The sequence below is a fragment of the Salvelinus sp. IW2-2015 genome, linkage group LG4q.1:29 (genome assembly GCF_002910315.2).
Source record: "Salvelinus sp. IW2-2015 linkage group LG4q.1:29, ASM291031v2, whole genome shotgun sequence".
Classification (NCBI taxonomy): domain Eukaryota; kingdom Metazoa; phylum Chordata; class Actinopteri; order Salmoniformes; family Salmonidae; genus Salvelinus; species Salvelinus sp. IW2-2015.
The window spans coordinates 13184973-13209311 of record NC_036842.1 but is presented as its reverse complement, the minus strand read 5'-3'; the positions used below and the strand labels follow the sequence as shown (position 1 = coordinate 13209311).

The following is a 24339-nucleotide window of genomic DNA, read 5'->3' as shown; positions in this document are numbered from 1 at the left end:
AAAATCGAAAGTAAATCAAATACTGGAAAATAATTCATCAATACATTATTCCTTTACACATGGTTTAAATGGACTCAAAATGTGCAGCTTCACACCGAACCAAAACACACATACACCCACCCACACGTTCACACACATATACAGTTGAAGTCGGATGTTTACATACACCTTAGCCAAATACATTTAAACTCAGTTTTTCACAATTTCTGACATTTAATCCAAGTAAAAATTCCCTGTTTTAGGTCAGTTAGGATCACCACTCTATTTTAAGAATGTGAAATGTCAGAATAATAGTAGAGAGAATTATTTATTCTCCTGACAGAGCTGGTGTAACTGAGTCAGGTTTGTAGGCCTCCTTGCTCGCACATGCTTTTTCAGTTCTGCCTACAAATATTATATGGGATTGAGGTCAATGCTTTGTGATGGCCACTCCAATACCTTGACTTTGTTGTCCTTAAGCCATTTTGCTGCAACTTTGGAAGTATGCCTGGAGATATTGTCCATTTGGAAGACCCATTTGCGACCAAGCTTTAACTTCCTAACTGATGTCTTGAGATGTTGCTTCAATATATCCACATAATTGTCCTCCCTCATGATGCCAACTATTTTGTGAAGTGCACCAGTCTCTCTTGCAGCAAAGCACCCCCACAACATGATGCTGTCACACCTGTGCTTCACGGTTGGAATGGTGTTCTTTGGCTTGCAAGCATTCCACTTTTTCCTCCAAACATAACGATGGTCATTATGGCCAAACAGTTCTGTTTTTGTTTCATCAGACCAGAGGACATTTCTCCAAAAAGTACAATCTTTGTCACCATGTGCAGTTGCAAACCGCAGTCTGGCTTTTTTATGGCGGTTTTGGAGCAATGGCTTCTTCCTTCCTGAGCGACCTTTCAGGTTATGTCGATATAGGACTCGTTTTACTGTGGATATAGATACTTTTGTGCCTGTTTCCTCCAGCATCTTCACAAGGTCCTTTGCTGTTGTTCTGGGATTGATTTGCACTTTTCGCACCAAAGTATGTTCATCTCTAGGAGACAGAACACGTCTCCTTCATGAGCAGTATGACAGCTGCGTGGTCCCATGGTGTTTATACTTGCTTACTGTTGTTTGTACAGATGAATGTGGTACCTACCTGATATCTTTTGATTTTCCCATGATGTCAAGCAAAGAGGCACTGAGTTTGAAGGTAGGACTTGAAATACATCCACAGGTACACCTCCAATTGACTCAAATGATGTCAATTAGCCTGTAAGAAGCTTCTAAAGCCATGATATCATTTTCTGGAATTTTCCAAGCTGTTTAAATCACAGAAAACTTAGTGTATGTAAACTTCTGACCCACTGGAATTGTGATATAGTGAATTATAAGTGAATAATCTGTCTGTTAACAATTGTTGGAAAAATTACTTGTGTTATTGTCATGCCCTGGCCTTAGTTATCTTTGTTTTCTTTATTATTTTAGTTAGGTCAGGGTGTGACATGGGGGATGTTTGTGTGTTTTTGTCTAGTCTAGGGTTTTTGTATTGTATAGGGGGTTTTGTAGAGTTTATGGGGTTGTGTTCAGTGTAGGTGTTTAGGTAAGTCTATGGTTGCCTGGATTGGTTCTCAGTTAGAGACAGCTGTCTATTGTTGTCTCTGATTGGGAGTCATATTTAGGCAGCCATAGGCATTAGGCAGGTTGTGGGTAATTGTCTATGTTTAACGTTAGTAGCTTGTGTCTGCACTTTCGTTTGTAGCTTGTAAAAGTGGTTGTTTCGTCTTCGTTTATTAAAAGAAGATGTATTTATATCACGCTGCGCCTTGGTCCTCTCTTTCACCTAAAGACGATCGTGACAGTTATGCACAAAGTAGATATCCTAACCGACTTACCAAAACTATAGTTTGTTAACAAGAAATTTGTGGAGTGATTGAAAAACAAGTTTTAATGACTCCAACCTAAGTGTATGTAAACTTCCGACTTCAACTGTACAGACACGTCTCATACACTCATTAATCTCCGTTAGAAAGAATAACCTGGTAGCACTTTAATAATTGTCTGAGAGTTGCAAGGGTGGGGAAACTTCGCAAACACATATGGAGCTGAATTTAATCACCTGGTTGCCCACATTACGCAAGGTTTTAGTTCTGTGTTAACCAATATTAGACTGCTCTAAGGAGTGACTGCAATCCACATAGGTAGAACATTCATTGCCAGGAAACGCTTATGTTAGCACTTTCGGACTAAAAACTTACTCAGCATAGTGTCTGATGTTACACATCACACTATTACAACAGTGATTGTTTTGGAATAAAATGATCAATATGTTTTCTTAGGTGCAATATGCAAAAATTGCTCTGACATTGCCTGGTCGCTAAAATTAGAATATTTCGCATAATTTCAGTTTATGTGACAAAACAAGCAATGAAGACAATCATTGTACCATCTGTACTAAGCCGCTGTGAAATATCTTTTCAATAATCTAAAATGTTGTGTTTTCAGCTGTTTGAAGCTGGTGTACAAAACCAAAAGTAAAAGCAAAAACTACATTTAAGAATGGGATGCATAGAAATAGCATACATAGAACATATCTTCCACTTCTTAGACTTGCTTACAATGAGAATGACAGATCTATAAATCATCAATGAGAATGACAGATCTATAACTCACAGATCTATAACTCACATTTCTATGTGAATTTGGTCGGTCGCCCAAGAAGTTACACATTGCAATTTTCTTAAACATCCTCGGTATTGTGTGCTTGTTGTGTAGACCTTTGCACTCCTACCCTTATATGGCTTGAAAATGGCAGATTTGGGTCCTGATAAGTGTAACATGCTATAAATGACATCAGATCTCAGGCTCTGCGCTTCACAGAGCTGTCTCATTTACACTATACAAGTGGCACTTGCCTAGAAACGCTAACCTCACCCTCATGTGGGTGCTAACAAGCTAGCAAGCAAGCTAGGTAGTGCTACATATCCCACAGTGTTCAGCTCCCTCACCCAACACACTACAGCCTTTCTGAACTTGAGCACTGCATGTGACAAGAAGTTGCCGCATCCCTCCCGCTAATTGGGCAACTTTTGCATTTTTTTGTTGTTGTCTGAGTGAGAGAAATGCTGTAAATTAAAAGGACTCAATGGATTTTGAAAGATGAGACGTTAAGGATTATAATAAATAACGCTTTAATGTCATACAAGCCAAACACCCGTGAGACCAAATGTGCACTTAACATTTCCATATCATAAAACTCATGTCATATACAGTTTATGTTTAAGATCACCATGCTGGAATGTCTACCAATGGAATGTCCATCTTACATTTACATTTACATTTAAGTCATTTAGCAGACGCTCTTATCCAGAGCGACTTACAAATTGGTGCATTCACCTTATGATATCCAGTGGAACAACCACTTTACAATAGTGCATCTAACCTTTTAAGGGGGGGGGGTTAGAAGGATTACTTTATTCCTATCCTAGGTATTCCTTAAAGAGGTGGGGTTTCAGGTGTCTCCGGGAAGGTGGTGATTGACTCCGCTGACCTGGCGTCGTGAGGGAGTTTGTTCCACCATTGGGGTGCCAGAGCAGCGAACAGTTTTGACTGGGCTGAGCGGGAACTGTTCTTCCTCAGAGGTAGGGAGGCGAGCAGGCCAGAGGTGGATGAACGCAGTGCCCTTGTTTGGGTGTAGGGCCTGATCAGAGCCTGAAGGTACGGTGGTGCCGTTCCCCTCACAGCTCCGTAGGCAAGCACCATGGTCTTGTAGCGGATGCGAGCTTCAACTGGAAGCCAGTGGAGAGAGCGGAGGAGCGGGGTGACGTGGAGAGAACTTGGGAAAGTTGAACACCAGACGGGCTGCGGCGTTCTGGATGAGTTGTAGGGGTTTAATGGCACAGGCAGGGAGCCCAGCCAACAGCGAGTTGCAGTAATCCAGACGGGAGATGACAAGTGCCTGGATTAGGACCTGCGCCGCTTCCTGCGTGAGCAGGGTCGTACTCTGCGAATGTTGTAGAGCATGAACCTACAGGAACGGGTCACCGCCTTGATGTTAGTTGAGAACGACAGGGTGTTGTCCAGGATCACGCCAAGGTTCTTAGCACTCTGGGAGGAGGACACAAATGGAGTTGTCAACCGTGATGGCGAGATCATGGAACGGGCAGTCCTTCCCCGGGAGGAAGAGCAGCTCCGTCTTGCCGAGGTTCAGCTTGAGGTGGTGATCCGTCATCCACACTGATATGTCTGCCAGACATGCAGAGATGCGATTCACCACCTGGTTATCAGAGGGGGAAAGGAGAAGATTAATTGTGTGTCGTCTGCATAGCAATGATAGGAGAGACCATGTGAGGATATGACAGAGCCAAGTGACTTGGTTGTATAGCGAGAATAGGAGAGGGCCTAGAACAGAGCCCTGGGGACACCAGTGGTGAGAGCACGTGGTGCGGAGACAGATTCTCGCCACGCCACCTGGTAGGAGCGACCTGTCAGGTAGGACGCAATCCAAGCGTGGGCCGCGCCGGAGATGCCCAGCTCGGAGAGGGTGGAGAGGAGGATCTGATGGTTCACAGTATCAAAGGCAGCCGATAGGTCTAGAAGGATGAGAGCAGAGGAGAGAGAGTTAGCTTTAGCAGTGCGGAGCGCCTCCGTGACACAGAGAAGAGCAGTCTCAGTTGAATGACTAGTCTTGAAACCTGACTGATTTGGATCAAGAAGGTCATTCTGAGAGAGATAGCAGGAGAGCTGGCCAAGGACGGCACGTTCAAGAGTTTTGGGAGAGAAAAGAAAGAAGGGATACTGGTCTGTAGTTGTTGACATCGGAGGGATCGAGTGTAGGTTTTTTCAGAAGGGGTGCAACTCTCGCTCTCTGCAGACGGGAAGGGACGTAGCCAGCGGTCAAGGATGAGTTGATGAGCGAGGTGAGGTAAGGGAGAAGGTCTCCGGAATCTTTTTGTGAGAAATTACATTGGTCATCCAAAACATTTTTAAAATGTCTACAAAGTATAAATAGCCCACACTTTAGATGAGGCCACACAAAAATACTTAACTAATGATTAGTAAATGGTTTATAAGGACATATATTAAACATCTTATGAATTATCTTATGAATGATTATTAAATACTTTAAAAGTTGTTTATAAATGTGTGAATAACTAGGTTACCAACATTTATAAATGTGGAAGTAAGGATTAATAAATGATTAATAAACTATTTGTTTTGCAATGGTCAAGAAATAAGCTGCATGGATGTCAGACAAAATGTCAGACTCTCAAGTTCATTAGGGACTGGGACATGCTTAACACCCCGGCCATCCTACAATCTAAGCTTGATGCCCTCAAACACAAATTATCAATGAACCTACCAGGTACAACCCCAAATCCGTAAACATGGGCATCCTCATAGATATCATCCTAACCAACCTGCCCTCCAAATAAACCTCTGCTGTCTTCAACCAGGATCTCAGCGATCACTGACTCATTGCCTGCATCCATAATGGGTCTGCGGTCAAACGACCACCCCTCATCACTGTCAAGCGCTCCCTAAAACACTTCAGCGAGCAGGCCTTTCTAATCGACCTGTCCCGGGTATCCTGGAAGGATATTGACCTCATTCCATCAGTAGAGTATGCCTGGTTATTATTCAAAAGTGCTTTCCTCACCATCTTAAATAAGCATGCCCATTCATAAAATTTAGAACCAGGAATGGATATAGCCCTTGGTTCACTCCAGACCTGACTGCCCTTGACAAAAACATCCTGTGGCGTACTGCATTAGCATCGAATAGCTCCCGCGATATGCAACTTTTCAAGGAAGTTAGGAACCAATATATACAGGCAGTTAGGAATGCAAAAGCTAGCTTTTTCAAACAGAAATGTACATCCTGTTGCACAAACTCCCAAAAGTTCTGGGACACTGTAAAGTCCATGGAGAATAAGAGCACCTCCTCCCAGCTGCCCACTGTACGGAGGCTAGGAAACACTGTCACCCCCAATAAATCCACGATAATTGAGAATTTCAATAAGCATTTTTCTACGGCTGGCTATGCTTTCCACCTGGCAACCCTTACCCCAGTCAACAGCCTTGCACTCCCCACAGCAACTTGCCCAAGCCTCCCCCATTTCTCCTTCACCAAAATCCAGATGGCTGATGTTCTGAAAGACCTGCAAAATCTGGATCCCTACAAATCAGCCGGGCTAGACAATCTGGACCCTCTCGTTCTAAAATTATCTGCCAAAATTGTTGCAACCCCTATTACAAGCCTGTTCAACCCCTCTTTTGTATCGTCTGAGATCCCCATAGATTGGAAAGCTGCCGCGGTCATCCCCCTCTTCAAAGGGGGAGACACTCTAGACCCAAACTGCTACAGACCTATATCTATCCTACCCTGCCTTTCTAAGGTCTTCGAAAACCAAGTTAACAAACAGATCACCGACCATTTCGAATCTCACCGTACCTTCTCCGCTATGCAATCTGATTTCCGAGCTGGTCATGGGTGCACCTCAGCCACGCTCCTTGTCCTAAATGATATCATAACCGCCATCGATAAGAGACAATACTGTGCAGCTGTATTCATTGACCTGGCCAAGGCTTTTGACTCTGTCAATCACTTCATTCTTATCGGCAGACTCAACAACCTTGGTTTCTCAAATGACTGCCTCGCCTGGTTCACCAACTACTTCTCAGACAGAGTTCAGTGTGTCAAATCGGAGGGCCTGTTGTCCGGACCTCTGGCAGTCTCTATGGGGGTGCCACAGGGTTCAATTCTCGGGTCGACTCTTTTCTCTGTATACTGCAATGATATTGCTCTTGCTGCTGGTGATTCTCTAATCCACCTCTACGCAGACGACACCATTCTGTATACTTCTGGCCCTTCTTTGGACACTGTGTTAACTAACCTCCAGATAAGCTTCAATGCCATACAACTCTCCTTCCGTGGCCTCCAACTGATCTTAAATTCTAGTAAAACTAAATGCATGCTCTTCCACCTATCGCTGCCCACACCTGCCCGCCCGTCCAGCATCACTACTCTGGACGGTTCTGACTTAGAATATCTGGACAACTACAAATACCTAAGTGTCTGGTTAGACTGTAAACTCTCCTTCCAGACTCATATTAAGCATCTCCAATCCAAAATTAAATCTAGAATCGGCTTCCTATTTCGCAACAAAGCATCCTTCACTCATGCTGCCAAACATACCCTTGTAAAACTGACTATCTTACCGATCCTTGACTTCGGCAATGTCATTTACAAAATAGCCTCCAACACTCTACTCAGCAAATTGAATGCAGTCTATCATAGTCCCATCCGTTCTGTCTCCAAAGCCCCATATACTACCTACCACTGCGACCTGTATGCTCTCGTTGGCTGGCCCTCGCTTCATATTCGTTGCCAAACCCACTGGCTCCAGGTCATTTATAAGTCTTTGCTAGGTAAAGCCCCGCCTTATCTCAGCTCACTGGTCACCATAGCAGCACCCGCCCGTAGCACGCGCTCCAGCAGGTATATTTCACTGGTCACCCCCAAAGCCAATTCTTCCTTTGGCCACCTTTCCTTCCAGTTCTCTGCTGCCAATGACTGGAACGAACTGCAAAAATCTGGAGACTCATATCTCCCTCACTAACTTTAAGCACCAGCTGTCAGAGCAGCTCACAGATCACTGCACCTGTACATAGCCCATCTGTAAATAGCCCATCCAACTACCTCATCCCCATACTGTTATTTATTTTATTTATTTTTGCTCCTTTGCACCCCAGTATCTCTACTGGCACACTCAACTTCGGCACATCTATCACTCCAGTGTGTAATTGCTATATTGTAATTATTTCTCCACTATGGCCTATTAATTGCCTTACCTCCCTTATCCTACCTCATTTGCACACACTGTATATAGACTTTTCTATTGTATAATTGACTGTATGTTTGTTTATTCCATGTGTAACTGTAACGATCGTCGTAATCCTCCTCGTCTGAGGAGGAGCAAGGATCAGACCAATATGCAGCGTGGTATGTATCCATATTTATTAGAATACTTTTCTAACACGAACAAAACAATAAACAAAACGAAACCAACGACGCTACAGTCCTGAACAAGTGAACAATGAAAAAACAATGAACGCACGAACAGGAACAATCACCCACAAACAAACACTGAAAACAGCCTACCTTAATATGGTTCCCAATCAGAGACAACGTAAAACACCTGCCTCTGATTGAGAACCATATCAGGCCAATAAGACACACCTAAACCAATGAAACACAAAACATAGAATATACCCACCCAGCTCACATCCTGACCAACTAAACAAAGACTAAACAAAGGAAATAAGGTCAGGAACGTGATAGTAACTCTGTGTTGTTGTTTGTGTCGCACTGCTTTGCTTTATCTTGGCCAGGTCGCAGTTGTAAATGAGAACTTGTTTTCAACTAGCCTACCTGGTTAAATAAAATTGAAATCAAAATTTACAAATTAAGTAAATCCATGCACATGAAAGTGTCAGAGGAAGATTTTAACTGGGCTACTTGGGGGCTTCGATGACACAAACAAAGGCTAGTATTGAATGAAAACACTGAATCAGTGTGTGCTCACACTCAGTAAAGTCTTATGATATCAGATGATTCTGCTGAAGAGAGCAACAAATCAGATATTATAATTTTCACTATCTCTTCTATATCACCGGGGCAAAACGTGGATAAGCTTAAGTCTGGGGGTGTTTGTGATTTTAAAAAGAAAATAGAAAATGTTTTACGGTAGTCGTGTCCTATTATAACAGATCATTAATATGACTAGAAATAGACTGAAACTGTATAACAACTTGAAACTTTAAAGGAGAACTCTTAGAGCCAAGAATGGTAACTTGACAAGCAACAGATAGACTATAATGGACACCATATCATCTGCACAGGCAAAGAAAATTGCTTGCCCATTTCCTTGACAGATTAGTGACATTGGGGCAGAAGAGACGAATGGAGTTAAAAATGGAGTTGTGACGTAGGCAGGCAGTTTGAGGCGATCTAGAATAGAACAGAGTAAGATGCTCTGTGAATCGTGACTGATGGAGATATAGAGAGAGGAAAATGCAGAGATCGACACCCTTGACAACAGCAACAGGCATTGTTGGACAAGCTGTCAGCTCTCTGCCGTTCTTGGCTCCTCGCAGATAATCAAGCACAGCTGTCTTTACCTGTCTGCATATTCAGTGTACAGTACCATAAAAAGACTCCAGATTACTTCGAGCCCAGTGTGTGATTATGGTAATAGAAACAGTGTGATTAGTGCTGACAAGATAAGATTATATTTAACCCACCAATCAAAAGTGTGGGATTACTTAGCTTTTCTCATCATGGGATTCTTAGCAGTTTTGCATGCTAATGTTATTCCATAGTAATTTGCATACACTATAACTGGGCTCTTTCCCTCTTATATTTGATCATTCTCCATCTACGAACTCAGAAGAAAACTCATACCTCAATAATAGCCAGAGGCAGAAGAGGCAGACAGCAGATAATTAGTTCTGAGACAACAAAATAATGACACTGACTGCATTTAAGATGAACAATGAATGAAAAGATATATCCAAAATGTAAAGATGAAAACAGCTGAGGGGTTTGTCATCTCATTCTGTTGCTGCTGCTGTGGATCGTGTGACTGTCCTTGTCTATAAGTGTATCAGTGTTTTGTTAGTTGTCATGTTTTGTGTTTTTTCTGGACCACAGTAAGAGTAGCTGCTGCTTCTGCAAAAGCTAATGGGGATCCAAGTAAACAAATACAATTTTGAAAATAAATCTAGATTTGATTGCCTGTCAAAACCAATGAGGTATAGAGACGGGTTAGCTGACAACGTCATGAACATGATGCGCGCCCATCGACAGGGGCAGAAGCCATGCTTTGTTGTGATTCTGAATGGTCAGATAGCTGGCAACAATGACAAGAAGTTGCCATGTGGGGAATCATAAGTTTTAGCTTGTTCTTGATACCATGTCTTGTTTTAAGGTGTTTGACTGATTTCATATCAATGCTAATATGACTAAAATTGGCTAGATATTTAACCAACAACTGTAACAATGTATTTCGGACACAATAAGTGCTCATTGTGCAAATGTGTTTATGTTTTCAATAAACATTTGGAGACTAAATATATGTTGTCAAAAAATCTAAGCCAACCCTGTCTGTTTTTTGCTCCATAGTTGTGGACATGTTGGTTTTGTTGTTAAACAACCAACCTGTCTATAAACCCTAGATTGATGATGCTATTTAATGGTCAGGTTTTGTTGCCAATGATCTGCCATATTGGAACTCCCCAGAAGAAGCAGTCCTCCATAGGAATTAATGGAATTCTACAGTATTTCAATTAAATGTTTCAAGGACACATTTACATGTATTTAAATATTTTGTTGTTGTAGTGGGTACAGTGACATTATAACTTTCCAAAAATTATACTTTAAGGAAAAATTGTATTTTATATTTTTATATTTAAAATTGTTTATGTTTAGCTCACATAATATTATGCAGAAGTATGCATAAAGGTTTTTGTAATAGAATAAGCGTGGCAAAAACAAATATAGACATGAATAAATGCATGGCTTCTAAATAAATAAAAAATAACGGTGGGGGAGTGCCAAGATGGAGGCCCAGTGGCTTCAAAACAGCTCCCCTTGTCAGTATTCTAGTTTAAATATAAATCATTTGTCAAAACAATGACAGCTCTTATAACTACAATTGTTCCACTGTTCAACACATTCATTTCATGTGTATTATCATTTGTCTTGGAGGATAAATAAACACTACCCAGAATGACTGCGGACCTGTCATCTAATGCTGCCAGTGGAGGTAACAGTGCTGACATAGGCAGCAGCCTCTACCAATGCAGGTAGCAGAGCTGTCATCTACAGCAGCTTTTGCTGGTGAAGGTGGCAGACAAGCCATTTTGAAGATACATTATGGTGTCAAGGCAGAAGTTGGAATGGAATTGTCTCTATTGGAATCATTTCATTGACCTTGCACTTTTCTATTTTTAGCTCATTCCTCCTCCTAAGATGTCTCAGCCTCAAGTAAATGTCAAAGGTAGTTTACTTGAACCTGTCATTGGCAAAAACCTTTAAAGAGCAACAGCCCCTAAAAAACGACTTCTCATTTAGAAAACAGCCTACAATATGTGGCATAGATAATTTTGGTCATAAAGTCAGTCTTGTGGTCGTGACAGCATCAGCACATCCATTTTAATGTTCTGCCCACAGCTGGCAAAACAGAAGTAATCATCAATTCAGAGTGCAGCTTCATAGACCCCATCATAATGCCTGTGGTAGATGTGGGTTGACTTTGGATATCCCTATGGGGCTGGTTAGGGACCATGGGTCATGGGACAATATGTTAAAATTCCAATAGCTCCAAATTTCAAACCAACTGTAAATTGTAGAAACCATATTCAAATATTGAAAACTTTTAATGAGAAAACTTAAAGGTGTGCAACACGAAAATATTGTCTCATTTACATTTTGTAATTTATTGACAGTCCCTAACTAGCTTCGGAGATAGACTATTCAAAGTCATACCAACTTTGCCACAGTTGTACGCCAGCCGGCTGAAGCGAATTGGCTAAAGAATTTGTTTAACTCTTCCCACCTTTGAACACACATACGAGACACCCACATCAAACCACACCCCGAAACCAACTCACGTTTGAATTCAGTCATGGTCGCTAGAATTTCTTAATGAACCAAATCTAAAACTTAATGATCCAAAATCACTGGAGTACTGGAGGTGTACTGCAGGATCTGGTGGTGTGTTGCAAAACGTGTAGAATTGTAGGAATTTAGCTGTGTTCCCCAAAAACAGACCTTGCTTGGGGTGTCTGCAAAACTGCTGTACTCCACTGATTAAAATACAAAGTTTTCATGAATATGAAAATATTCTTTGCAATTACAATATTCAAATGTAAGTCAACTCTCCATAACAAAATAAATAACATTTTATTTGTCACATGCACCGAATACAACAGGTGTAAACATTACTGTGAAATGCATATTTTCGAGCCCTTTCTCAACAATGCAGAGTTAAAAAGTACGAACAATTTGCAAAACAAATGTCAGGAAATAGTAACACAATAAAGAGACTATATACAAGGAGTACCTGTACCGAGTCAATGTGCAGGGGTACGAGGTACTGTAGTTGAAGTAATTGAGGTAATGTATATATTGTTTTATTTAACTGGGCAAGTCAGTTAAGAACAAATTCTTATTTACAATGACGGCCTACTCCGGCCAAAACCGGACAACGCTGGGCCAATTGTGCACCGCCCTACGGGACTCCCAATCACAGCTGGATGTGATACAGCCTGGATTCAAACCAGGTACTATAGTGACGCCTCTTGCACTAAGATGCAGTGCCTTAGACCGCTGCGCCACTCAAGAGCATGTAGGTAGGAGTAAATGTGACTAGGCAATCAGGATAGATAATAAACAGAGTAGCAGCAGCACATGTGTAAAAAAAGTGTGAAAAAAAGAGTGTGAAAATGTGTCAATGTGTGAGTGTGTGTTTTGTGTGTGTGAGCGTATGTGTGTGTGTGTGTGTGTTAGAATGTCAGTGTAGTATTTGTGAGTGTGTGGGTAGAGTCCAGTGAGTTCAACTGTTCTGCTACAGTCCCGTCAATGTGAATGGGGGCATGCTCGGCCTTCCGTTTCCTATAGTCCACGATCAGCTCCTTGGTCTTCCTGACATTGAGGGAGAGATTGTTGTCCTGGAACCACGCTGGCAGATATCTTGGCGGGTACCCAGGGGTAATGCCATGCATGAAGCAGTATGCAGCATTTGCCTAATGGAAATGTCAGCCTGGGTGAGAGGAGAAGAGGTGTTGGGAAATGGGGGCATAGTGTGCCAGCAAGCGGACAATGCCTCTCTCTCTCAATCGATAAACACTGGTCACACAGACAGCTAAATGAACAGGCACACTTGAAACCCCAATGACAATGTAAAAATAGAGCATGAATCTCAACAAGGAGATGGCAGCTGGAAAACTACATCTCACACAACATAAAATGTATGCAGGGGCATCTCAACAGCAGGTACAGTCAGACCTCTCTTTTTTTATAATTCCATTTTCAATTTACCTTGTTATATAATATGAAAACCTATGCAGGGAGGATATTCTGCTACTGGACATGGTAAGAGATGTTTTGGGTGATAAGATGTGGATGTGTTGATTGTTGAAGTAATTCATGCATTTACAAATTGAGCACCTGGTTACAGGGGGTGGACAGCATTCATCCCAATGTTCAGGCTGCTCTCGTTGTCTCATCCTCTGGTTCATGGTACAAAGAGGAGTCAGGACCCATCACCGTTTTCTCAGAACAGAACAATTGGAGCAGCTTTCTTTCTTTCTTTTTCAGAGCTATGCACACAACTGTATTCTTGGAAACCTTAAAAATGTTTATGTTTGTGAGCTGGGTTGCTTTGGTGATGTGACACTCAAGCTCTACTGTGACTTTTTTTTAATACTGACATTTCGCAGAATATTCCACGGCTAACACGTTTTCTACATATTGTGTTAAATGTCAAATATGTATAAAGAAAAGAGACAGTTATTTTAGTCTTGTTCCATTTCCCCAGGCCCCCCTCAACTGCACCTGCACCTGCTACGGTTAGTAAAAGCTTTCTTTAAGCTCGTCATTATTTGACTCTTTGTTACTGATGCATCCACAAGAAATACTGGGAGTGGTGTTATTATTACACCATAGAAATAGCATTTTTATTTGATGGCTTACACACCGTCAATTAATAGCGTTCCCCCATATGGTTATGAGACATGGGTATTAATGGACAGAATGGGCTGTGAGAACACCATCAGCACCTCACTGAGTTTAACCTCGGCACAATAATCCCTTCAAGGTAGAGAGATTCATGTGCAGGTAGAAACCCTGTGGCGAACTCACCCCTGAGTGATCAATTGATTCAAAGGAGATAGCCTCCTGTGGATTAACTTTTCCCTGTGTGACATTTAGTGACTGTTCATGGCTTGGTAACAACCCAATAGTTCGGCAGCACACAAATAGGTACCCATGGAAACATGAAATCCGTGTTATCAGATGATAAGGGAGGACCGACGAAATGGAAACGGCATTACCTACACTTTGGGTAATACTGACCGGCTTCTTCATTATACCGAAAGGTGTAAAATAAGGTAAAACCCACCCAAGCCTAACCCAGCAAATGAAATAGGAATTGTAAGTGTTTTGTTTCCTGTTCTGTTCCATTGTCCTCTGCTGTGTTTGAGAGAGGTATTAATGCTCTCAACCTGCTCTTCAGACATGATGTGGGTTGGAGAGGTCTGAACAGACACAGACACAGATAACTAGACATCTTTGAAAGAAAGAGACAAACAAAACACTGAAATAACAACATCCTTGAGTGCACTGAGTAAACAGGTAGGCTGTTCTCAGTGAAGAGATGATTATTCATAAATATGTCTGCAGCTCACAGAGATCCTCTCCAGCCAAAGGGTCATCATCTTTGGTTGCTGAGAATTTTCCTGCACTTGTAGTGTATTTGAGTTTTTTAAAAGCTTCAAAAGTTTGTAATTTCAATTTAGAAATTTTGCCCTGATGAAGAACATATCAAAACATATCAACCCCTACAAAAATGTAGATTACTTACAATCCACATATTTTTTTTTTTTTTTACAATTTCGTGTTGCTGCAGGATTATTTTCCTGCTGTAGTAAACTGGCTCAAATAAGATCCCAAATCTGCCCCAAAACAGTCATCCCGTGCAGGCAATTTGTCTTAATTTCACAGATCAGTAGAGCAGACCAGGGCAGACTTAAAGCTAGAATCCTTAGTTTCTACATCCATTTTTGGACGTATAAATGTATGATATACTGTATACCCGCTGATTCTTGAAGAATATAATTTATAAATGCCTAATGTGCGTAGTTCAACTGTCGTACCCCACCAGAACACAAAATATAGATTGTTTTACTCCAATGTTTGTAAACAAAGTAAATGTAAACAACCACTAAAAACATGGTTAAAACTATCATTTTGATATCATGGATGGTCAGTCCTTGCATCCATAGCTCTGTGAATGAATTTGAGAGTGGTAACATTTCTCCAGGCTCCTACCTCAGCTTTTTACCAAAACAGAGGTGGGGTGTCCGCTTTGTTGTTGTTTCAATTAAGGACTCTAGCTTTAAAACAGGTGAATGGAGTTCAACCTCTATCCTGTTGTTTTACCAATCTATCTAGATTATATTGTACTTCATGGAAAACATGGGAGGCATGTTCCCAATAATTCCTGAATATGCCAGTGCAGTACATTTCCTTGGAACCTCTATGAGCCCTAAACCTCATCCCATCCCTGGAGTGACAATACAGTAGGTGAGCCAGGATTAGATTGCCATAGAAGAGTTGATAAAATACACCTTTATTCATGTGACTTACTGTTGAGGCACATTGTGTGTGCCTATATTCAAATGTGTCCCTTTCACCTGAGCATTGCAGTAACAGCTTGTATTTGCCAGGAGCATTCTCCAACCAACTGAACAATTTGGACAATAACTATGTCATCCTGCACATGGATGACTGACACAGGAGGACCACGTAGTGTCTGTAAGTAATGGACTTGAAGAAATCAATCTTGACCAATCAATTGGTTTTCTTCAAAACACATTCTGCAAGCTCTGAAACCAAGTGAATTATCAGATACCCATTTTTTTTCTGGCTATTATTGTATAGCCTATGGGCAGCCAATTACAGGTAGGCCTACTAAAATTATAATAAAATGTATAATAGAGTCTGACATTGGAGAAAATAAAATCTCCACCCGACTGGGAGATAACCGCCCGTCTCTCTCTCTCTCTCTCTGTCTTGCTCTCTCTTTCCATATCAGCAGTAGTGGCTCTGCAACGTGCTGTGTACTCACCACTGTTCAGGAAGGATATGAATGTGTCCAGAGCGCACTTGACGGAGGTTCTCAGTCATTCAAGGAGTTCACTTCTCCTTTTGCTCATCAGCACTTGAGGTACGATGCCTTTGATAAAATATATTAGTTTCCTTCATTTTTTATAATTACGACTTTCATTTTTACCTCATAAGCAAGGTAGCCTAAGAGTTGTAGGATAAGTTAATTTGTGATTTACTATTATTAATTGCTATCATTCTTATCTTTACTATAAAAAGTGTTTGATCAAGTGTTTTTTTCCAAAATAATGTGTTGTTGATATTAATCAGAATATTACTGTGGTTATCATTATGTTGTGTAGTAAGTTGCTGTTGTTATAATAGAAGTGGTAGTAAAAGATGTATAGCAAGAGTACACTAGTATTTTATTAGAAAAAGATTCCACATTGAATTAATGTCTAAACCTTTATTTCATTCACCCTGCAGTTGTCCTTTTAGCAAATATGAAAAAAGATGCCTGGAAACAATTACTCGGAATTGAATAAAAATTACTAGCAGGCAAGAAGATAATAAAATACAATAGTTTTCATTAACCCATACTTTATTGGAGCCTAAGAGGCCATTGGCATAAAGATATTGGGAACAGATATATTGAATGCAGGTTTTAAATAATTAATAATTGCATATTATTGAGTTGCAGCCAGGTAGCCACAATATATATATATATTTTAAATAGAATGCGTACATCTCACATTGCATCCATCTTTATCTCTATATAGTTGTATCTGTTGGCTTAGACAGTGGGTGTAATGCTTTGATGAATAATAGTCTAGATTCTCTACTTTGTCTCCAATCAGACCCACGAGCCACTGCGGCTGCTCCTGAGAAGTAAAAAAACAATAGTGGCCACCACCCCCATCAAAGTTGCCCATCACTGCATCATATCATGTTAAATATATATATTAATCATTATAACACTCATTATTAACCAAAGGTATTTTTACATCAAATTGAGGGTCATGTAGGCATGTCAGCAATCTGAACTGTTACATTTCATCCAAGCCAATTAAATAGCTTCTTAGCATAGAGCAATTTCTCAAGCAAGAATTTTGCTAAGACTGTCTAGGAGTGGTCTGAGTGAGGAGGAGAAAACTGAAAACTAGCTGTTATTGGCAGAGATTTGGAACTCTCTTTCTTATTGGTCTATTAACCAATTTACCGCCTGCTGATGTCAGATGAGGTAGTCATCTGGAATGCATTTCAATTAACAGGTGTGCCTTGTTAAAAGTACATTTATGGAATTTTTTCATTCTTAATGCATTTGAACCAATCAAATGTGTTGTGACAAGGTAGGGCTGGTACAGTATACAGAAGGTAGCCCATTTGGTAAAAGACCAAGTCCATATTATGGCAAGAAAAGAAAAGAGAAACAACAGTCCATCATTACTTTAAGACATGAAGGTCAGTCAATTCGTTATTTTTTCAAAAACTTTGAAAGTTTTTTCAAGTGCAGTCGGAAAAACCATCAATCGCTATGATGAAACTTGCTCTCATGAAGACTGCCACAGGAAAGGAAGACCCAAAGTTACCTCTGCTGCAGAGGATAAGTTCATTAGAGGTACCAGCCTCAGAAATTGCAGCCCAAATAAATGCTTCACAGAGTTCAAGTAACAGACACATCTCAACATCAACTGTTCAGAGGAGACTGTGTGAATCAGGCCTTCGTGGTCGAATTTCTGCAAAGAAACCACTACTAAAGGACACCAATAATAAGAAGAGACTTGCTTGGGCCAAGAAAAACAACCGGTGGAAATCTGAGGAGTCCAAATGAGAGATTATTGGTTCAAACCTCAGTGTCTTTGTGAGACGCAGAATAGGTGAACGGATGATCTCCGCATGTGTGGTTCTCACCGTGAAGCATGGAGGAGGAGGTGTGATGGTGCTTTGCTGGTGACACTGTCGGGATTTATTTAGAATTCAAAGCACACTTAACCAGCATGGCTACCACAGCATTCCTCAGCGATACGCCATCCCAGCTTCGTGGGACTATCATTGTCCTGTTGTTTTTCAACAGGACAATGGTCGAACTCACCTCCAGGCTGTGTAAGGGCTATTTGACCAAGAAGGAGAGTGATGGAGTGCTGCATCAGATGACCTGGTCTCCACAATCACCCCACCTCAACCCAATTGACATGGTTTGGGATGAGTTGGACCGCAGAGTGAAGAAAAAGCAGCCAATAAGTGCTCAGCATATGTGGGTACTCCTTCAAGACTGTTGTAAAAGCATCACATGTGTAGCTGGTTGAAAGAATGCCAAGAGTTTGCAAAGCTGTCATCGAGGCAAAGGCTACTTTCATAGTTTTGATGTCTTCACTATTATTCTACAATGTAGAAAATAGTAAAAATAAATAAAAACCCTTGAATGAGTAGGTGTGTCCAAACTTTTGACTGGCACTGTGTATAAAACACAGGAGTATCACGTTTTTGACTGCAAAGGGCCTTTAATTGGCCATGCATGCACTTATACTATAAGATATTTTTGTAGAAAATTCTTTATGTTTCAAAAGAGCTTCCCCTCCCCAAAACTCGTTTCCCGAAAGCATTTGGAATACTGTGCAGCTGAGTCTATCTGAAGGGTTGGGAACATTTTCTCAATCACTCCAGAGCTAATTCACTTTAATAGACATAGCCTGTAGTGTGTAGCAAGCCCCACACTACAGGCATGTTCTGATTGATTAAAGTAGTCATGGATCTTTTTTGGATTATTTGATTGATTAGGATCCCCATAAAGCAAAGGTTTGCTGTTCACTTGCGCTGTATAAGATGAAGGGAGTTCCATGCACTCATGGCTCTGTATAATACTGTACGTTTCCTTCAATTTGTTCTGGACCTGGGGACTATCATACTCGTAACCAATCATCGAAAGGAAAAGGTCCTATAAAAGCAAAAGTAAAAGTCAGTTTGGTTTTGTTGATGAAGATATACTGTACATTAACGTACGATCTACTGTATATCATTCACATGTTTGAATGCCATTCATTTCCAGTTATGATAAATATACCGGTAGTTAAAATACATTTTTGCTTATTGTTTGTCACAAAAATTTGCCCAACCTCTGTGCTCTGACTCTTGCAGGGTAAGGTGCTAAGAGGCTGCTACTCAGGGCTCCCTATTGCTTTGCGGTTAATCAGATACAGTATGGACGGCAGTGGCAGTGGCTGGACTGGGCGTCTGCTGCCCTCTGTAAGCGAGAAGACAACAGAGGGGCACTCAGTCTTTGAGATGGCTGTTCAGAATGACTCGGCCAACCACAGCTCCTTGTTTGCAGACGTGGCTCTGCTGCAGAGCTTCAAGCTGCTCATCATCCCCTGCTACTCCCTGGTGGTGGTGGTGGGTGTGTTGGGGAACTACCTGTTGCTCTACGTCATCTGCCGCACTCGCAAGATGCACAATGTCACCAACTTCTTCATAGGGAACCTGGCCTTCTCAGACATGCTGATGTGTGTGACCTGTGTACCCTTCACCCTGGCCTATGCATTCAACACTCGTGGCTGGGTGTTTGGGAGGTTCATGTGCTACCTGGTGTTCCTGATCCAGCCGGTTACCGTCTATGTGTCTGTCTTCACCCTCACCGCCATCGCTGTTGACAGGTGAGTGTACCCACTTTGACTCGAGAGAACGAAAAAAGTCCATGGGTTTTCAAAGGGCAGTTTCAAATGAACTGTGAAAATAAAAATAAATAAAATAATGACGTTGTAATTGTTGATCTATATCTATGATTTTTTTTCTTCTCAATTCATTAAAATGAATACTGCTGTGCACTTTCCCTGCCAGGTACTACGCCACTGTGCATCCTCTGAAGAAGCGCACCTCTGTGTCCACCTGTGCTTACGTCCTGTCAGGGATCTGGCTGCTGTCCTGTGGCCTGGTGGCTCCGGCCGTGGCCCACACGTACCACGTGGAGTTCAGAGAGGAGGGCCTCACTATCTGTGAGGAGTTCTGGCTGGGACAGGAGAAGGAGAGGCTAGCCTACGCCTACAGCACCCTGCTGGTTACCTACATCCTGCCACTCTCCGCTGTCTGCGCCTCCTATCTCTGCATCTCTTTCAAGCTGAGGAACTGCGTGGCGCCGGGACATCGGTCCCGAGACCAGGCAGAGGCACAGCGAGCCCGAAAGCGAAAGATCTTCCGTCTGGTGGCGTTAGTGGTGGCGGCCTTCGGGGTGTGTTGGCTGCCCATCCATGTGTTCAACGTGCTGCGTGACATCGATATCCGCCTAATTAACAAGCGCCACTTCCTGCTCATTCAGCTGCTGTGCCACCTGTGTGCCATGAGCTCCTCCTGCTGTAACCCCTTCCTGTATGCCTGGCTGCACGACCGCTTTCGCGCTGAGCTGCGCAAGATGTTCACCTGCCACCACCGCATCGGCATCCCCACCAACCACTGTGCTATGGCCAGTGTGGTCCTCTGACTGCGCAGGGACAAGGAGATAGAAGAGACACAAGGCCTCTGATACCTGTGTAAGCATGTTGTAGGTCCAATTTCCTGATAATGTTCATGTTTGTTGGTGACCTAATGTAGACATAACAAGAGATCATCATTAACAATACAGGAAATCTTGGACTTACAGCTGATTATAGAGATATGAGGTGGTTTCCTCATTGTTCATAGGTAAACAAATCAATTGAACATAAATTAGGTGATTGACTGGAAATAATCAATAAATGAGCAGATTGAACAACAATAAGAAGAAGGTGAAATTCAAGAGACAAAAAGAGCAAGAGACGAGAGAAGAGAGACGAGAGACGAGAGAGAGAGAGAGAGAGCGAGAGAGAAAGAGAGAGAGAAAGAGAAAGAGAGAGAGGGGAGAAAAGAGGTGGCAGGAACTTTCCGTTTGAAGTTTTGGAATATAAAAGGCAATTATGCATACAGTCAATGTTCAACTAATCTCAGTTACCCAGAAGTAAAATTCTAGCGAAAGTTGTTACTTCCTGTCAATCTGTCCACGAGAGATTGTTTAACACAAGGAGAACAGTAGCAAACAGGAAAATCTGAATACACAAAATGTTGTCAATGCTCATAAGAGGTCTTGTAAATAATACCATTAGTTAAGTAATCATCACAGTAGTTGCTACAGGAAGTCATCTTCCATTCATCCAGATGGACAGCTGTCTGCTGAGGTTAGAGCGCAGCACTCAGTGGACAGACTATATAATGTCAACTCAAATCAGTGTCCAGTATGCTTCTGTCTGTTGTGTTAATAGACAACTGCAGGTTTGGTCCCCAGACTGGTCAGCCTGGTCTCATAGACTAGATGTAACATAGTAAATGTAAATATGTAAAGTCCCAAATTAATATGATATGACACATTTGGTATGGTTACAAACAGAAAGTAGGGTGGTTGGTCGGGGTGGATGGGTTCTAAAGCGAACGTCTACCAACCCAAGGTTGCGTGTTCGAATCTTATCACGGACAACTTTAGCTAAATAGCAACTGTGCAACTACTTACTACTTTTTAGCTACTTTGTAACTACTTAGCATTTTACCTTCCCCTAATCATAACCCTAACCTTAACCCTTTAACCTAACTCCTAACCCTCACCCTAACCTTAACCCTTTAACCTAACTCCTAACCCTCACCCTAACCTTAACCCTTTCACCTAACCCTAACCCAAATCTAACCTTAACACCTAACCCCCAGCAAATGTTAGCCACCTAGCTAATGTTAGCTACAACAAATTGGAATTTGTAACATATCATACATTTTGCAAATTCATAACATATTGTACGAATTGCAATTGATAACATATTGTACAAATGCAATTTGTAATGCATCATACAAATTATAATTCGCAATATATCATACAAAATTGATAATGGACATCCATAAATTAATACATACCATACCCAGAAGTCAAATATCATACTAATTGAAGTAACTTGGACTTACATTTACTATGTTACGTCTACCCGAGTCCAGGTTGGATTGCACATCCCTGGAGCACTGCTGAATGATGTGATTACAGATATCTCTGTCTGCAACCTGTGAATAAACATGCTTAAATAAAACAGTAGGTGAGCTTTTTCCCCCTATGGTTAAATAATTCATTTTTATTGCAGTCTTCTCAGTCTCTTACATATCTTTGTTTGTGGGGAATGTACCACGCCTCTGAAAATAGTCATTCAGAATTAGGTGTTTGTTAGGCATTTGCTAAGGTCATGCTTGCCACTGCATGATTGCATTATTGACTGATTATCATAACTCCAGAAAGTTTCACTGAGGTGTTGATTCTCATAATTGTTTAGACAAACCACAAGACTACCCACTTTCAATACATTTAAGCAAAATGTCATGGTGGTTTGCTGAAGTTGTCGTGTGTCCCTTTGTAATAAATGGCCTTCTGTGGTTTGTGTCATGCTATATAAAATGCCTGTCCTTATTAAGTGATTGCATGCAATTATGTGTAAAATTCTCAATAAACGAACACTGACAATTGGCCCATTTTTTAAAAATTGAATTACCTTTGGAAGTGCTAATAAGCTTAAAGGGGCAGTGCAGTCAAAAACGTGATTTTTGTGTAATTGCCTGGAATTTCTGCCTGTTCAGGTGGGATAGAGTGTTTGGCCCAGATCTGATCAGATTATTCTGACCAATGACCAGTCATCTTTTATTTGCATATGTAACCAAGGGGTAGGTGGGGTATTATCAACCAGCTAATAATTAGAATCAGGTGCCCTAGATTGGGGTTGGAGCAAAAACCTACAGGACGGTAGCTCTCCAGGAACAGGGTTGGAGACCCCAGGTCTAGAAGATCCTATCCGCCAATCAGGGTTGTGTATGTAAATATGTCTACATTTGTATCAACACGCCCACATGATCAGACTGAGCATTTCAATGGCAGAGGCTCAGGGAAATAAATTATAAAAAATATATTTGGAGTTATTGTCATGAAATAAAAACCCAGTGATTTATTAGACATTATTAGTGATGATTTAAAAATACAATTGAAAAGACTGCATTGAGGCTTTAATGTATTACAGATGGCAAATGTCTTAATTAATAAAGACTTGAAATCACATAGACCAACATCACAGAACAATATTTACACAGGACTAATTAATATACACTTTAATTAGGCTATTCCATCAATAGAGTGCCTTTTGCATAGCTTAATTTGGTAATTTATTTATTTCACCTAATTTTAGCATTCTGTCAGAAAGAACACCTGCTTTTAGACTATGATTTGACTATTAGATATTCAATGTTCCTTGAAAAATAATTTTAAAAGGAATAGTTTCACCATATTAAAACGAGAGTTAAATTCACGTAAAAGGGTTGACCTTAAAATGAGGTACAAATGTAAATTAATCACTAATCACATGAAATACATTTACATTTTAGTCATTTAGCAGATGCTCTTATCCCGAGTGACTTACAGTTAGTGCATTCATCTCCCACATCTTGCTGTGGGATTATTTATGATACTCTTTGAAGAAGCACGGTTTCAGAGAATAGCTTGACTGGGCTGAGCAGGAGCTGCCCTCCCATAGGGTTGGGATGGCTATGAGACCAAAGGTGGCAGAACAGAGTACTCGGGTTGGGGTGTAGGGTTTGAGCATGGCCTGAAGGTAAGGAGGGCCAGTTACTCTTACTGCTCCGTAGGTAAGTACCATGGGCTTGTAGTGGATGCGAGCTTCAACTGGAAGCCAGTGAAGTGTGCAGAGAAGCGGGGTGACATAGAAGAACTTGGGAAGGTTGAACACTAGGCAGGCTGAGCTTGCTGAGCTTGAGGTAGTAGGCCAACATCTAAGCTGAGATATCTGCCAGGCAAGCAGAGATGTGTGTCACCACCTGAGTGTCAGAAAGATAGAAGGAGAAAAGTAGCTGAGTGTCATCCGCATTGCAATGACAGGAGAGACCATGTGAGGATATGACAGAGCTGAGTAACTTGGTGAAAAGAGAGAAGATGAGAGGGCCTAAAACCGAGCCAGTAGTGAGAGTACGTGGTGCAGACACATATTCTCTCCACGTAGGTAGGATGCATCCAAGAGTGTGCAGAGCCTGAGACTCCTAGCCCTGAGAGGGGGGAGAGGAGGATCTGAGGGTTCATGGTGTTGAAGGCAGCGGATAGATCTAGGAGTATGAGAACAGAGGAGAAAGAGTCAGCTTTGGCAGTACGGAGAGCCTCCGTGACACACATGAGCGCAGTCTTGGTTGAGTGACATGTCTTGAAGCCTGACTGGTTAAGGTCAAGAAGATCATTCTGAGAGAGATAGCGAAACAGTTGGTCAGACACAGCACGCTCAAGTGTTTTGGAAAGAAAAGTAAGAAGAAGTTTTTGACAGAAAGGTTGAGTGTTCGTTTCTAGAGGAGGGGAGCAACTCTTGCCAAGTCAGAGGGGACGCAACCAGGGATTAGTTGATGAGGGAAGTGAGGAATGGGAGAAGGTCTCCAGAGATGGAGGAGAAAGAA

The 24339-nt window shown here is 41.5% G+C and overlaps 1 protein-coding gene across 1 annotated transcript; it reads left to right on the top strand.

Annotated features, from left to right (window-relative positions):
• Positions 1–15899: 15899 nt before the first annotated feature.
• On the top strand, positions 15900–22353 carry LOC111961085 (prolactin-releasing peptide receptor-like). The gene is made up of 3 exons (XM_023983202.3): positions 15900–15988; positions 19003–19517; positions 19702–22353. The coding sequence occupies exons 2-3, from the start codon at positions 19066–19068 to the stop codon at positions 20336–20338; spliced, it is 1089 nt and encodes a 362-aa protein (XP_023838970.1). The 5' UTR covers positions 15900–15988; positions 19003–19065; the 3' UTR covers positions 20339–22353.
• The last annotated feature ends 1986 nt before the right edge of the window (positions 22354–24339 follow it).

Coding starts and splice junctions, on each gene's coding strand:
- LOC111961085 (XM_023983202.3), top strand. CDS start 19,066: ATGGACGGCAGTGGCAGTGGCTGGACTGGGCGTCTGCTGCCCTCTGTA. Junction 19,518..19,701: donor ACCGCCATCGCTGTTGACAG/GTGAGTGTACCC, acceptor TTTCCCTGCCAG/GTACTACGCCACTGTGCATC.